We start from the raw sequence: 14,261 nt of genomic DNA, 5'->3' as shown, positions 1-14,261 counted from the left end.
ACATCCTAAAGTATACAAAAAGTGATGGATGAAATGCTTACATTAATCTGAGCTACTGGTAATGATTCTGGACCGCATCCCAATTGATCTTTATTTAGCACACCATGCCACCTCAGTTTGGTCCCAGCTGTATGCAAATCAGTCTTCCATCCATCGCTTTTTTTGCATACTTTAATGCAAGGATATCCATCAGAACTACAATTCTCGAATTTAACTCACAGAGAATTTTCACTAGGACACATTTCCCAAATTTTATAAGGGGTCAGGATACAGATATCCTGACCCCATAGGACACATAGAGTGGTCCCTTAGGGACCCCTTGTGGGTGTAAATTGACCAATTATTTATTTTTTTGTTCAATTTGGGGATCTCCGGATCCACAGGTGTATCCACGGATCCTGGATTTGCAAATCCACTTGTAGATCCGCGAATCCAGAAACAAAATTGAGAAAAGAAACCACCACTTCATTCAAACTCATGCTGCAAACTGTCACAGGCCGTGCGCAGCTTGGGTTTAGGATTTTGGATTTTAAGGGTGATCCGACACTCAAGAGGAGCAAAGGAGACTAATATATTGGTCTTTATCAGCATGGTAGATCCAAGAGGAATGTAATCTATATGTTCAAACTTGGAGGTTTTGAATTGTGATGGAGTGATGTTTAATAGAGTAGATAGCTCACGGGAATGGTAAAATAAGCTGTAATAAATGGAGAGGATGGTATTTTACCAGTATTGGAAAAATGAAGAAGCAAAAAGGCAACTGTTTTGCAGAATTTATATATTTAGATATACGGCTCTATGATTCTATGATTTAAGCATTAAAGAATGTTAGAGTTTGTGCTGTGTGCATATATATTTGTTATTAGGAGAATAAATAACATAAAGGTAAATATTCTGTAAAAATAATAATGAAAAGTGAGAAAGCTATATAAATAGTGGATTGCAAATGAAGTATTGCTCTGATTATTATAAAATGAAATTCTGCAACATTTGTTGTGCAATATGAGCATTTTAAAAAATGGGTTTGAACTTCATTTGAAATGGGTTGTATTTGTAATATTTTCTTTATGTTGTTGATGTCGAGGGCAAAGTGAGTGCATTGGGGTTTATATACGGATAAGATGGCGGAACAAACAGGTTGAAAAAGGCGTTACAGTCGAAACACATTCTGTTGTTTTCCATCGTATTGGAATAAATAATTATTTCAAATGCACATAAAGTGCATGGAGTCAATAAAATAAGAAGAGACCTACATATTTATTAGGCATGAGTGTTGTAGCGCCACAGAGGCACCACTGGCAGTTTAACGCTGACCGGCAACACCGAATTGCAGTGTGTATATATATAGATTCATATATGTGTATTTATATATATAGCTATATACACACATATATAAACATATACACATAGCTATATATATATACATACATATATATATATAAAATTCAGTAGCGTTCCCTGCTCCCCCTGAATCCTGGAATCCTGTGAGCAAGGCCGTATGGCTTGTTTATCTCGCCATAATAATTTACACCCAGAACATTATGGGTTTTGGAGTGGGTTGGACTTCTGTTAATAAGCGGATGGAGTAATTCAGTCACACACACACACACACACACACACATATATATATATATATTTTTATATAGTGTTCCCTGGAATAACAACAATTATATTTGAGTTATGCATTAGGAAGGTAGTTAGATTTTAACTTGCATTGAAAAAAACGTACAAATTTACTGAAAAAGGACTCATTTTTAAAAACGATACAGCACACTACATTTTGCCTATTATATGTAACTAACTTAAGTTCACAGCCACAGATTTCAGATGTCCTCAGTGATATAATATGTCACCAGCAGTGCATTACAACAGTGCAAGTTATACATATGTCAGTTACGTATAACTAGTGAATTTCATTGTTGTTTTTGTTTTTAAGTGGTATTGCTTTTTCACTGAATTTCTAAGGTTTTTAAATGTAAATTAAAATCCTTCTAACTTTCTTCCGTATAACCCCACTTTAACCTTTGTTTTTTTTTTTCAATGTTATACTTTTTTTTTGTGCATAATGTATATTTTATTTGGCAGTGAGCGATGGGGGGGGGGGCTGGCTGCAGGGCCTGGTTTACGGCTAAGTCCTGCTTCCAGTCCTCCATGGGCAGCTGCACTCTACCCCCACAAGCTATCCACTGACCACTGAACTTCCCCACCTCACATTTTGTTTGTTCTTCTTTTTCTTAATGCACTGGCTCTAGCGGGAGACCCAAGCTTCACTGTCTCCCGCAGGACTCCAGAAGGATTGTCACACTCCAACAATGTTTTTTAAAACTAATTGACACCTGGGGAAATCCCATGGTGACCACCCACTACCCTCCAAGGTCCAAGTGATCAGGGAACATCTAGCCTTTCCCCTTATACCTTTTTTTTTATGTGGAGGACACGGGGACTAAGTCCCCGAGTCCTGTAATGGTAGCTGCAAAAACTTTTGTTCAGGTTACGTCCAGCCAATCAGATCCCAACCCCTCTTGGGACCTTTTTGAACTTATGGGAGCAAGCAACCAACAGGAAAATAAGGCCCGTTGGTCAATTAGATTTTTTTTTTCAATTTGCATTTACATAGAACTACTGCATTTCATTGTTTTGTGGTATAGAAACTATATTTTTTGCTATCAGAATACGTATGTATAAATCCTCTTCAACCTTTGGCTTTTTAGTGAATCTTTAGGTTTTTCAAACGAACGCTAAAAACGTACTACCATATGTATAACTCTACCTAACATTTGTATTTTCTGTGAATATGTGTGCATCTGTGTGTGTGTTAGGAGGTTCATTTAAATGGAGGAAAAGTCCAATGTACCACAAAGGAATACTCTACCTTTTGAGCACGGATAACATGTTCTTGAAATGTAAGCAATTTACTTCATAAGTTCACCTATTGGGTGATACAGTAGCTGAGCTGGGGAAGTGCAGGGGATGATGGCAAGTCCTAAAACAACATCACTGCTTGTGTGCTAGATGTCATCCATCATTTAAATGTTTGCATTCTTTTTCAAAGTTTGATCAGTCAACAGTCTTGTTTTTCACCCCATTATCAGCTAGAGTAGCATTCCTATATGCAACCTCAGTTGTATGCACAACATAGACGGGGAAATTAGTCCTAGATGAAGAATCGCTGCTGGAAACCTGTTGCCAGCTGCTCCTGCCCACTTACAGTGTTATACTTAATCTTGCATTACTATGAACTGACCACCATTCCATGTAGTTGAAAGGCAATCTTCAGCGTACGCTATTGTACATGGGTCTGAAAATATAATATTAAGAAGGGGTAACCACCGTGGGAGCATTAACATGCACCAGTCAATTGTCTTAAGCACTGTTTGTCATATTGCTCCCAAGTCATCTCCATAATCAGGGGCATTAAGGGATGCTTGATTTGAATGAGAAGGTGGCATGTTAGCGTTACAGTGCCAAAGTATTAAAATAATCAGACGGACATACACAGACAGAGGAACACACAAACACACTCCGACTCTTTCTCTCTCTGCCCCCCAAGGGTGGTCTCAACATATTTTGTTATCTTAAACTGTGATACTTTTTCTTTGCCACTATTTTTTCCATGCCTACACCTGCTGATTTACTGCTAAAAACTTCAAGTTGCTGACTTTTGAAAAATGTGACATGATATTTGTTAAATGTTTTAGATTATGTTGTTATATATGAGGCACAAACTAGGAGAGGGGACATCTGACCATTGCACAAAGCATTACTTATACTATCATGAATACATATCACAAACTACTCTCTTAATAATCATTGTCAGAATCACCCCACAGCACACTTTCCTGGACTGGGTTATGTCTAGATGTGCAGGAAGTATTTGCCATCTCCTCTCCCAATGGAGCAGTGGCTTGTCACAGAATTCCTGTTGTGAACTGCATGATGCCTATAGTTGACAATGGTGTGGTTCTGATGTAGCCTTGAACAGCAGGATATATTGAGGCTTGTCTGACTGTGTTCCACTGTGGCTCATCTCGCCTAGTCCAAGATAGAGGTGCTTTTGCAGGAATGTGTGTGGGTGACAACCATATTGGAAGCAGGTAGTTGGAAGTTACAGAAAAAGTGCTTGCCACCACTTACCCATCAAAAGCCATGACCGCTATAAAATGAGGGCCGTGATCACAGTCAAAAGCTTCTCAACTGTCTTACTCTTGTTGGAGACTCCTAGCTACTTCCTGTTTTGCTTACCTGCTTTATGTGTCCCTTCCCAGTTTTATTTCCATCTTGGACTTCATGTGTACAGACCTACCCTTTACATTACAGAGATAGTTTTTGGATTTTCCTCTTGTTATGCTTCCTGGATTAATGTTAACACACTTTTAGACAGCCACCATCTTGGTGTGTGTGTGTGATTGTGTGTGTATATATGTGGTCACACACATACTATCAAGAGTTGGTTTGATCACTACTATTTCCGTGCAAATTTTATCTGAGCAAACCCCATCAAATTGTTTCAAATCAGGAAAATTGCTTCAAAACCAAATACAATGCAGTTTCAAATATCTCACGTAAAGAATTCTTCTTGATTTCACTCTAAAAAGTAATAATTAGAAGTGGTTCTGACTTTACTGAAAGTGAGCTATCGGTGGAAGTTTTTGTTCATCCAAAGTAATGATAGTAATTAGACAAGATCATCTGGCCTGTATCATCTTCAAAATCAGTTGCATGACAATCAAGGCATCAAAAGCAACACTCCACCTTCCCTGGCCCAAACGATATTCACCTCAGGTGGACAATGGCCAACTAGGAGCTGAGATATCACAGGACTTGAGACAAAGTGATTCTAGAATAAGGAACAAATGAGAAAATAGGGTCTCTTCTTTTTCGCCCACTAAATGTTGAACAAGATCTCCACTGACATCAGTAATGCTTCAACCCGCCTCTAGTTGTGAAGAAACCTGATGAGATATCTTTTGAAAGAACCACTACCTCCCACACAGTAACACCTACCTGCTATTTAACTATTCTGAATGGCATGAATTAAACTAGCTTTCTATTCAGCATTGCTTTCAGCTAGGTTTGCACTGTACAGATACTACATGCATGAAAGATGTTTCCTTAAAAATGTCTCTAGTTCTTGATTTGTAAACTAAACAGAACTTCGAGCTTTTCATACCTCTAGGTATACGTTTTGATCCACAGCAAAATGGTTCTGTCTTTAGGTACCAAACAGCAAATCTGAAGGAAGGACTAACACACTTATGTACAGAAGTGAGTGAAGGATGGGTGTCAGGTGCATATATTTATTGACATACACCACCAGAAATAGTGCGTTATCCTGCATATGTTGGAGAAAAGCTGTAGAGTGCTAAAATTACATCTTCCCAGTCCGAGAGAGCTTTAACGACAGCATGCACTATTGTCCTGAAATCAGCAGTGGGATGCATCTCCTGATCTTCTTAATAGGTGAAGTTGGAAATATGACGATTAATAACGTTATTTACTATAGTACTACAGTATAAGTGACTGAGTAATCATAGGCCACTTGTCTGCATGCAGTGCCGGAAGAAAGGAAATCCAGGCTTTTAATTGTGCAGCAAGCCATAGGTGAAGATAGCGGCTAGCGAAAATTGAATAAATTACTTCTTCTGTGTCTTCCAGTTTAGTCACAATTTGTCAATGGCCCCAGGTGTTTAAGGTCCTTCAAGGATGTAGCATAGTGGCATCTGAATACGGATATACTCTGATACCATGGTCTCTGTTGTACACATAACTCCTCTATTTGCATGTTACATAGCATGAGTGATAAAAAAATATATACCTGGGTCATGTAAGAGCGACAGACCCTGCCTCCAAGGCATTTCTAATGAAATTTCATGTTGTGAGTTCATAGGTCCGATTTTCTGCTCTTAACTTTGTCTATGACACACACAAATCATATGTTTGAGTTCCTCGGTGGACATTACATGGTTGAGCCCATCACATCACCTGGATTTGTGGGGTAATCTCCATTTAAGGGAGGAACACAGATCTTCTGCTCAACAGATCCATATATTAACCTACGGAGAGACCTAGGATTGATTAAAACTCAGCAGACAGGTTACTCCATCACAGCGCTGACGGGTATCCCGTCCACTGAAATCTAAATCCCATTCCATCCAATGGGATTTAGACTTTGGCGGACAGGATATCCGTCACCAGTATGACGGAGTAACCTGTCTGCAGAGTTCTAAATCAGCCCCTTAATATTGTTTGTATTCATTGATTTAATTTATCTGACAACTCTGCGATGTATTTGTTTGGCCCGCCCAGGATGCTTCTTGTTTGTGGCTTGTTTCTAAAGCATTGGTTTATTTTCTGAAGAGCCCCTCATAGTTTTTTTGAATGAAGGTAATTTTCGTTTACCAGCTACTATGACGAAGGAGTTTTGGTGGCCCACAGAGAATCTGTTTTGTGTTCTGTCCTTAAGAGTTATCTTAACAAGTACAAAACATTTTGACAAATGTACTAAAAATACATACAAGTTATTTTCCGGGGAAGTATCCATGTACTCGCTTTGATGGCAGATGAAGTTTGTCTTCGAACTGGCAGAGGCGTGTGTTTGTGTCTTTTTTACAGATCTCATGCAGGCAGGGCACTAGGATTCGAAAAGAAAATTGAAAAGAAGTTTATTCCTCTGTCTGTCAGTGCCTGCACGCCCATGCGCACTATGCTTTGCTTGCACTGAATAAACTCTCCTGTCAAATACAAATGTGCAGAACCATATAAGTGGACTTTGATCGGGTGGGTCTATCGTCATGTCAACCTTAGCAGCACAAACACTGAATGAATCATAGCAGCATGCAATGTATTTACGTCATAGCAAGTAATGTGGAGCTTTCCCAATAACTAAGCAGCCCGAAAGATGGTACAGTCCAAAAAACCTTCAAGCCAGGCGCCCAGGACATTGATACATCGCTTACAAAATGTTGCAGCACAAAAATGACATTGTAGGTACCTTTGGCATGTTTTTTAATAATTCAGCAGCACCATTCTGTTCACGTTATTTACGTTCTCTTCTTTTTCAGCTGCAAAATCTTGGAACTCTCCAAAACAAATCCACCATCCTTTGGGACTGCCTTTCCACCACTTTGAGGCACAGTCTGTAAACCTTTGTCAATACTTCCCTCCCACTCCCAGATCAAATCCTTAGATCAGCTGACCGGTCTTCATAGCTGTACGTCAAGAGTCTTTCCTTCCTTTCTCCCAACCCTTCAAAACAAATCTTTGTACTATTTTGCGTTCCTCCGCCACTAAACAAAAAGCACATATTTGGTGTTCAGCCTGCGAACCGCCCCAACCCCCAAGTGGAAATCTGAATACTTGGATTACTGCGAGCCCCCCCCCCTCCTCCCCCCCACAGACAACATTAACATCCCTGTAAATCTGCCACTCCACCACCTCCCATACCTGGCATCCCATCTTCCCATGAACCCCAGACAAATCTCTAAAATAAGGACTGTCTTATCTGCAGTGAATCAATGCTTCTTACCTGGTGTCCAGCTTCCACACATTCCTACTCCTTGTAAGAATTAAAATACTTGGTACCCTGTTTTCTCCTTCCCACAAAATAATGTTCACTTGCCCCCTGATAACACAGGCCCTGGCACACAACTCCCACAACCATTAATGTAACTCTTCTCTCGACATATCTGTCTCCAGAATGACAGATTACCCTATCCTAGCTGATATGGGTTGTGTGGACGAGGCAGTGTAAGACCCAGAACTCTAACCACCCAGATCATGATGCAGAAATCCATAGTTCATACTGATGTGTTAAAAAGAAATGGTGTGAAATCCACCTCTCACCTATAGTACATCGCCTTTGTGAAACCACCATTGTGAACCCCCTCGTCAACATTATCCCTCACTCTTACTTAGGCCAGAGGTAGGCGATATGACCAGCCCAGTGACTCAAGTCCCTCTTTTGGGGAAACCAATATATTGAAGCCATAATTGTGTCCCAAAAAGCAAAAGCACCAAATAATTGGTGAGTGCTTTACAGAAAAAAATTGTGTAAAGTAACATAACCTAACCATGAATTTCAATTCAATATCACAGAGAAAATGGTTCCTGTTGTCTCAGTCAAATGAGATCTATGGTAAAGGGTATCAGTTGCACTACTTGTTTACCTAAACTGTTTATGTTTATGAATTAGACTCTGAATAAATTCTACCAGCAGCAACATTATATGAGATTTTAATGATAACCAGTGTAAATAGCATAGTTCTGGCCTATACCAATTTTCCTCTGGGAGCCTGAGAGAATGTGGCCTGTTTAGTTTTGAATTATCTAATGCCGATATAAAGTGTGTTTAAAACCAGTGACTGGCGAGAGGAGGTTTTTGAGATCACAATTGGTAAAGTTTGCAATTATATGTTGGTATGCCTTCCTCAATCTTAGATAATTTGCTAGATTCTTGTGATTGAAAATTTTGAATTAAATAAAAGATGTATCTTCAACTTTCTCAATAATGTAATTATGTAAAATACTCAGAGAAGTTTATCCATGGCCGATGCAGTTTTTTTACTGAGTCATTTTGTTTACTCTTTCAGGAATTATGTAGAAGCATGACCAGGGCTCCAGAGGATCCAAGGCTGCTGGGCAGGTCACATTTTAGCCCCAATGAACGCCACCGAAAAGGCCACAACTCCTGGCTGTAGAACCACTGGGATGTGTACAGCAGATATTATGCAACAAGAAAAGGTGACCATTCATTTCTGAAACAGGCAACAGAATGAACCACCCATTCCATCTTAGATCACACTGATACCACCGGATGGAAGGTTGCTACATTAAGAGCTGATTTACTATCAGTTCGGAAGCTGACTGTACTGTGCTGTCATCGCTGTGCAGGTGCATTCCCTGAGATTACCCTCTTTAGTGATTCATGATGTCTGTGGCACCAGATTCAGCAAGACCCTCTCTTTTGAGGGGTACATCAAAACAGACTGAGATAATCAACTTGTCCTTCTTATCGGAAAGTGAGCGGGAAACAATACTTGGAGTGCTGAAGAGAGATGAATATTTGAAACAAATTGAAGGCAAAAGGATAAGGTAACCCTGGTTCTTTCTTATTTCTCTCCCATCATCCCCGCAGACCTGTTTTTGAGCTCTGCTCCCTAGTATAACTCACTCCTCAAATTCTATGTGTTGGTGGATTGACATCTGTGTTAAGCAAGCACTAAATATCCACTTTGGTTCCAGACATATTGTGTATTTGAGAACGTTGTAAACAGACAAGAAATACAGCACAAATTCAGATAGTTGTGGGATCTGTAATGCAGTGCTGTTCAGTGAATGATCTGAAGCACATTATATTCATATGTCCGAGTCATAGAAGGGAGATGCTGTATAAGATAATGTAAGGGTCGAAATGTCTTTCGCACATATTTGGAGACATTTGAATAAAAACCATGTGAAATGAATAACTTCTGAACCTGTATGCACAAGAACAGTTCACGTCAGGGGTGTAAAAAATGTAAGGATATAAAGCACAATGTCAAAATATTAATTTAAGATGAGTATCTAAAATGAGACCATACCTAAGGAGCAAGGCTGAAATATGCACTGATATAGTGGTTTAAAAATATTAAGACCTACATACAAGGGACCTGGTACAATGTAAACTGTGAGTTTAACAGAAGAGGTGTCAGAAGTGTGAACATGCATTGCTTGTAATTGCATTTAATATTGTACACACATTTAGAAAATGTTTTTATCTGTGAAAAGACTGGATTCATGAACCTTCGGCCATTATGTGCAGGAGCGGCTCGTATGGCTGGGCGGGTAGTGCAGGGTGCACAGGAAAAAAATAATTAGTTATTTTTAAAAACTTACCTCTGCTCCTGTCGCTGCTGCAGGGACAGGCTCCCAGCCTGCCCTCTACCAATCCTGACGCTGCTAAAAAGCAGCGTCAGGATTGGCTGGGAGCACCCAGCCAGGGTGCTCCCAGGCAGACTGGGAGCCTGTGCCGGCTGGAGAAAGCCTACAGCGCATGTGTGTTTGGCCGGCCCGAGATGGCCGTCCAAACACGCATGCGCTCTGAGGGGGGTGCACAGAGTACTCCCCTCGGCTCGTCTCCCCCAGTGCCTCGCCACTTTTACATAGAAAGGATAATAAATAGAGTTTATTATCCTTTCCATGTAAAAGGATTTGCAGCGGTTGCTGCTGGTGAGGGGTAAGGTGACGCTCCACTGCCCATATGGAGGAGCTGTGCCTGATTATGTGTATGTTTTAGTTAGCCTAGGCGCCCAGTCCTAGAGAAACCATGTTTGGTCTGTTCTCTTGGGTAGCAGGTCTGCAGGTTTTTGTTCTTAACAGATAGCTGTAGTGCTTGGATTCCATTTAGTGGTGTTGATATACTGGTCTTTGGAGTGATAGAATTACTGTGAAATCATTCCAAACTCTTGAAGTATTTTTTTCTGACTACAGAGATCCTTTGAAAATGTTCCTTGTTGATACCATAGGTTTCTTTTATTGTGAGGTCATAGTATATGAATAAAGTAGGGGAAGAAAAGGTTCCATCAAAAGGATTATAACATTGTTTTAATTTATTGAATCAGGATACCGCTGCATGTTGCCAGATGGCCGCATCAGAGCGCTTGGTTTATGGAGAAAGTCAGATGGGAAGACTGCTATGGTAGGGATAGGTGTGATAGAGACATGGTAGATAGGCGGACAGACAGATTACTAACGCTGGGGTGGGAGTAGCATCTAATGGTCAAAAGCCTTCCTAAATTGGAGTTTCTTCAATGTTTTCCCAAAAATCTAATATTTTAGGTAGGGCATTCTGAAAAATTGTCCTTTAGAAAATTGCAGTGAGAATTTTCTTCGTAATGGTATTGACTATATCTGCCATAGAACACTAAAATATGAAAGTGCATTGCCAATCTCTACTAATCAAAGTTGACTTTGCATTTGTTGGACACTTCATTTGGTTTTCTGTAAGAACCCATCTCTCAAATCCTAAAATGCTTGTGAGACAAATGTCACAGCATGCTGATGGTGCCGCTGACTTTACAGCTGCAGACCTAGCTAACTACAGATGAAATAGCATGTGACTTCCAAGTGTATGTTTTTTAACTGATCTTCCAGGAAGCCTCTTGTTCTCATCCAGTGAAGGGTGTCCTCATCAGATTAAGTTCAAACAAGTGCCTTACCTGCTGATTATAGTACATCTACTTCATTTGTATATCTAACAAACACTTTCAGGACCACCCAATCCAAAAAACATTCAGGTTTATGGATTTGCTGTTTTAGGAGGAAATTTTAAGAATCTTTAATGTTTTACTCACTTCTCAAGTAGGATTGTGACTGGATACCGATTCAATATTCATGAGAGGTCTGTTCTGGGCGTACTTTCCAAATGTGAAATGTGTACCCTATGTATCAATGGTTTCCAACCATAATTCCAATTACAAAACATTGAAAAGCTACCAACCACCATCTGCATATCTCATGTCATCTCCCTCCTCTTCATCAATGTCTTTTCAATCTGACCTACTGCACGTACTTCCTTGTGTCACCTGCCTTTCGTCATGCCTTCTCCCTCTCTTTTACACATAACCACTCTCTCCTCACCTGTCAATACAGCATTTTCTTTTCTTTTAGTGCTGTCAGTCTTTCAAAAGATGTGTTCCCCCCTCATACAACTTCGGAAAAATTCATTACAATTGGCACATATGTGACCATTGCTCTTTATGCTTAAATTCATCAGAGAAGCCAATATTCAATGAGTATGTATCCTGAACACCTTTCTGACCTACGAAGAGGTTATCATCAGATACAACCCCAGAGTTCTCAATTGTTGCTCTTCATGAACACCCACTCACAACCTGAACTTATCTAGACATGTACAGGTGACTCAGTTACATCCCGAAAAAACAATTGCAAAATGAACTAAAACATGAAATGTGAATAGGTACTTCATTGCTGACATGGGATTTTCACAGTCAATGTTGAGAAATTGATCAGTGTTTTTATCAGTAAATTTAAAGACATGAATATAGGGTCTGGTGGGGACCCTTTTCAAAGTTTGCTTTATTTTCTGCTGGCTTGAGATTTGACAGGACCCTCCCAATAAAAAGCTCTAGGTATATTCTACTAATTAAGCTATTACTCTCCAGTTAGCTTTTGTTGCTTATGTAATCTTCTCTAAATTGGTCCAGTTTTTAACACTGATAAGAATTTATAGCCTGAATGTCAATGGATGATAGGGAGGTAGGGTGTAATAATTAAGGACCCTGTTGTTAATTAGTAACTTGATTCCGTAGTGAACAAGGCCAGAGTCCCTCATTATCTATACAATATTCTGGTACCTACGTGCAATTTTTATTTATTCACATGCAATGATTAACACTGTATGTAGCTTAATATTGAATATTACAATGATGCCCTATTTGTTGTCATTAATTGAGAATGTTTATTGTTTTTTAACTTGGTAAAATAGTAGTTTTCCTATCTCCCTCCCTAGCTTTAATATCGGTGAGAGACATAGATGCCAGTTTTTCATTGCCTTTGAAGTCATGACTATGCAAGAGCTATTGTTTTTGCCACTATATTTTAGCCATGTGGTACACCAGCATGGCTGCTGTTAAGCATGGCTAAAAATTAGATGGGTAAAGGAGAGTAGAGTGGAATGCCATAAAGTGGAGTACAATGTGGTGTTATGGAGCAGTGTAGAGTGGCATGGAGTGGCATACAGTGGTGTAGAGTTGAGTGACATGGAGTGAAGTGGAGTGTCAAGGAGTGTCAAGGAGTGGCGTTGTGTAGCGTGTTGTGGTATGTCATGGAGGGAGTAGCATGTTGTAGAGTGGAAGGTCATTAAGTGGAGTACAGTTGAGTGATGTAGAGTGTTACAGTAGAGTGGAATAGAGTGTTGTGGAGTGGTGTAGCATGGAGTGGCATATAGGGTGATGCATAGAGTGTAGTGGGATGTTGTAGAGTAGAGTGATGTAGAGCAGAGTAGATTGTCGTGGAGTGGAGGGGCATAGAGTGAGGTAGTGTAGGAGAGTGGAATAGCACGGAGTGTTAGAGTGGAGTGGCATAGAGTGGAGTGGCATAGCATGAAGCACTGGAGTGGCATTGCATAGAGTAGAATAAGGTAGGGCAAGTTGCATAGAGCATCATAGAGAGGAGTAGTGTTGCAGAGGGGCATACAATGGAATTTAGTGTTGTAGACTGGAGTCACATAGAGTGTCATATAGTGTCATAGAGTGGAGTAGAGTTTAATTGAGTAGAGCATCATAGATTGGAGTATTATGGAGTAAAGTGTTGTAGAGTAAGTGGAATAGAGTGGACTAGAGTGATGTGCCATCAAGTACAGTGGTGCAGAGTAGACTGGTATAGAGTGCATTGGTTTTGAGTAAAGTGATGTAGAGTCCACTGGTGTAGAGTACAGTGACGTAGAGCAGATTGTTTCAGAGTAGCGTAAAGTAGCATAGAGTGGAGTGGTGCAAGGTAGAGTGGAGTGGTGCAGGGTAGAGTACTGAGGTGTAGGGAAAATAGCATAGAGTAGAGTGGTGTAACTTGCAGTGGAGTGCAGTGGTGCAGAATATTTTAGATTGGTGTAGAGTGGAATTATTCACAGTAGAATGGTGTAGACTGTAGTGGCATAGAGTGGATTGGCATTGTATGGCATAGAGTTGAGTGGCGCAAAGTAGAATGTAGTAATGTAGAGTGCAGTGGCATATAATGCAGTGGTTCAGAATAGAGTGGCATTGAGTTCAGTGGCAGAGAGTGCAGTCTTGCAGAGTAGAAACTGTAGAGTGCAGTCGCTTAACCTGCATTGGTGTAGAGTGCATTGGCGTACAGTGGTGTAGAGTACAGTGGTGTGGTTGTGAAGAGTGCAGTGGTACATAGTAGAGTGGGGTAGAGGGTGCTGCCATAGAGTAGAGTGGTGTAGAGAGGTGTAGAATGAAATGGCATACAGTGCAGTGTTACAGAGTTCAGTGGTACCAGTATATTAGAGTGGCATAGAAAGTAGTGACATAGAGTTCATTGGCGTAAAGTGCAGTTGAGTGGTGTAGAGTGTTGCAAAGAAGCGTGCAATGTTGCATAGTAGATTAGCAAAGAGTTCCGTGCCCGAATAAGCAGTGTTGCTGAATACAGTGGCATAGAGTATATGGGTTTTGAGTAGAGGGCAGTGGCGTGGAGTGGTGTAGAGTGGAGTGGAGTGGTGTACTGTGGAATATGCATGGTGTGGTAGAGCACTGTCTTTACAGACA

At 40.3% G+C, this 14,261-nt stretch overlaps 1 protein-coding gene across 1 annotated transcript in view; it reads left to right on the top strand.

Moving 5' to 3' along the window:
- The window catches only part of SYTL5 (synaptotagmin like 5), a 640,980-nt gene that overhangs the window by 73,686 nt on the left and 553,033 nt on the right, over window positions 1–14,261 (top strand). Inside the window, exon 2 of the mRNA XM_069204241.1 lies at window positions 8,589–9,090. Within this exon, the coding sequence (XP_069060342.1) occupies window positions 8,924–9,090 (167 nt within the window). The 5' untranslated portion in view covers window positions 8,589–8,923. The remainder of the gene's footprint in view (window positions 1–8,588; window positions 9,091–14,261) is intronic.

Source organism: Pleurodeles waltl, chromosome 8, assembly GCF_031143425.1.
Source record: "Pleurodeles waltl isolate 20211129_DDA chromosome 8, aPleWal1.hap1.20221129, whole genome shotgun sequence".
NCBI lineage: Eukaryota > Metazoa > Chordata > Amphibia > Caudata > Salamandridae > Pleurodeles > Pleurodeles waltl.
This window is presented reverse-complemented; position numbering and strand designations above follow the sequence as displayed.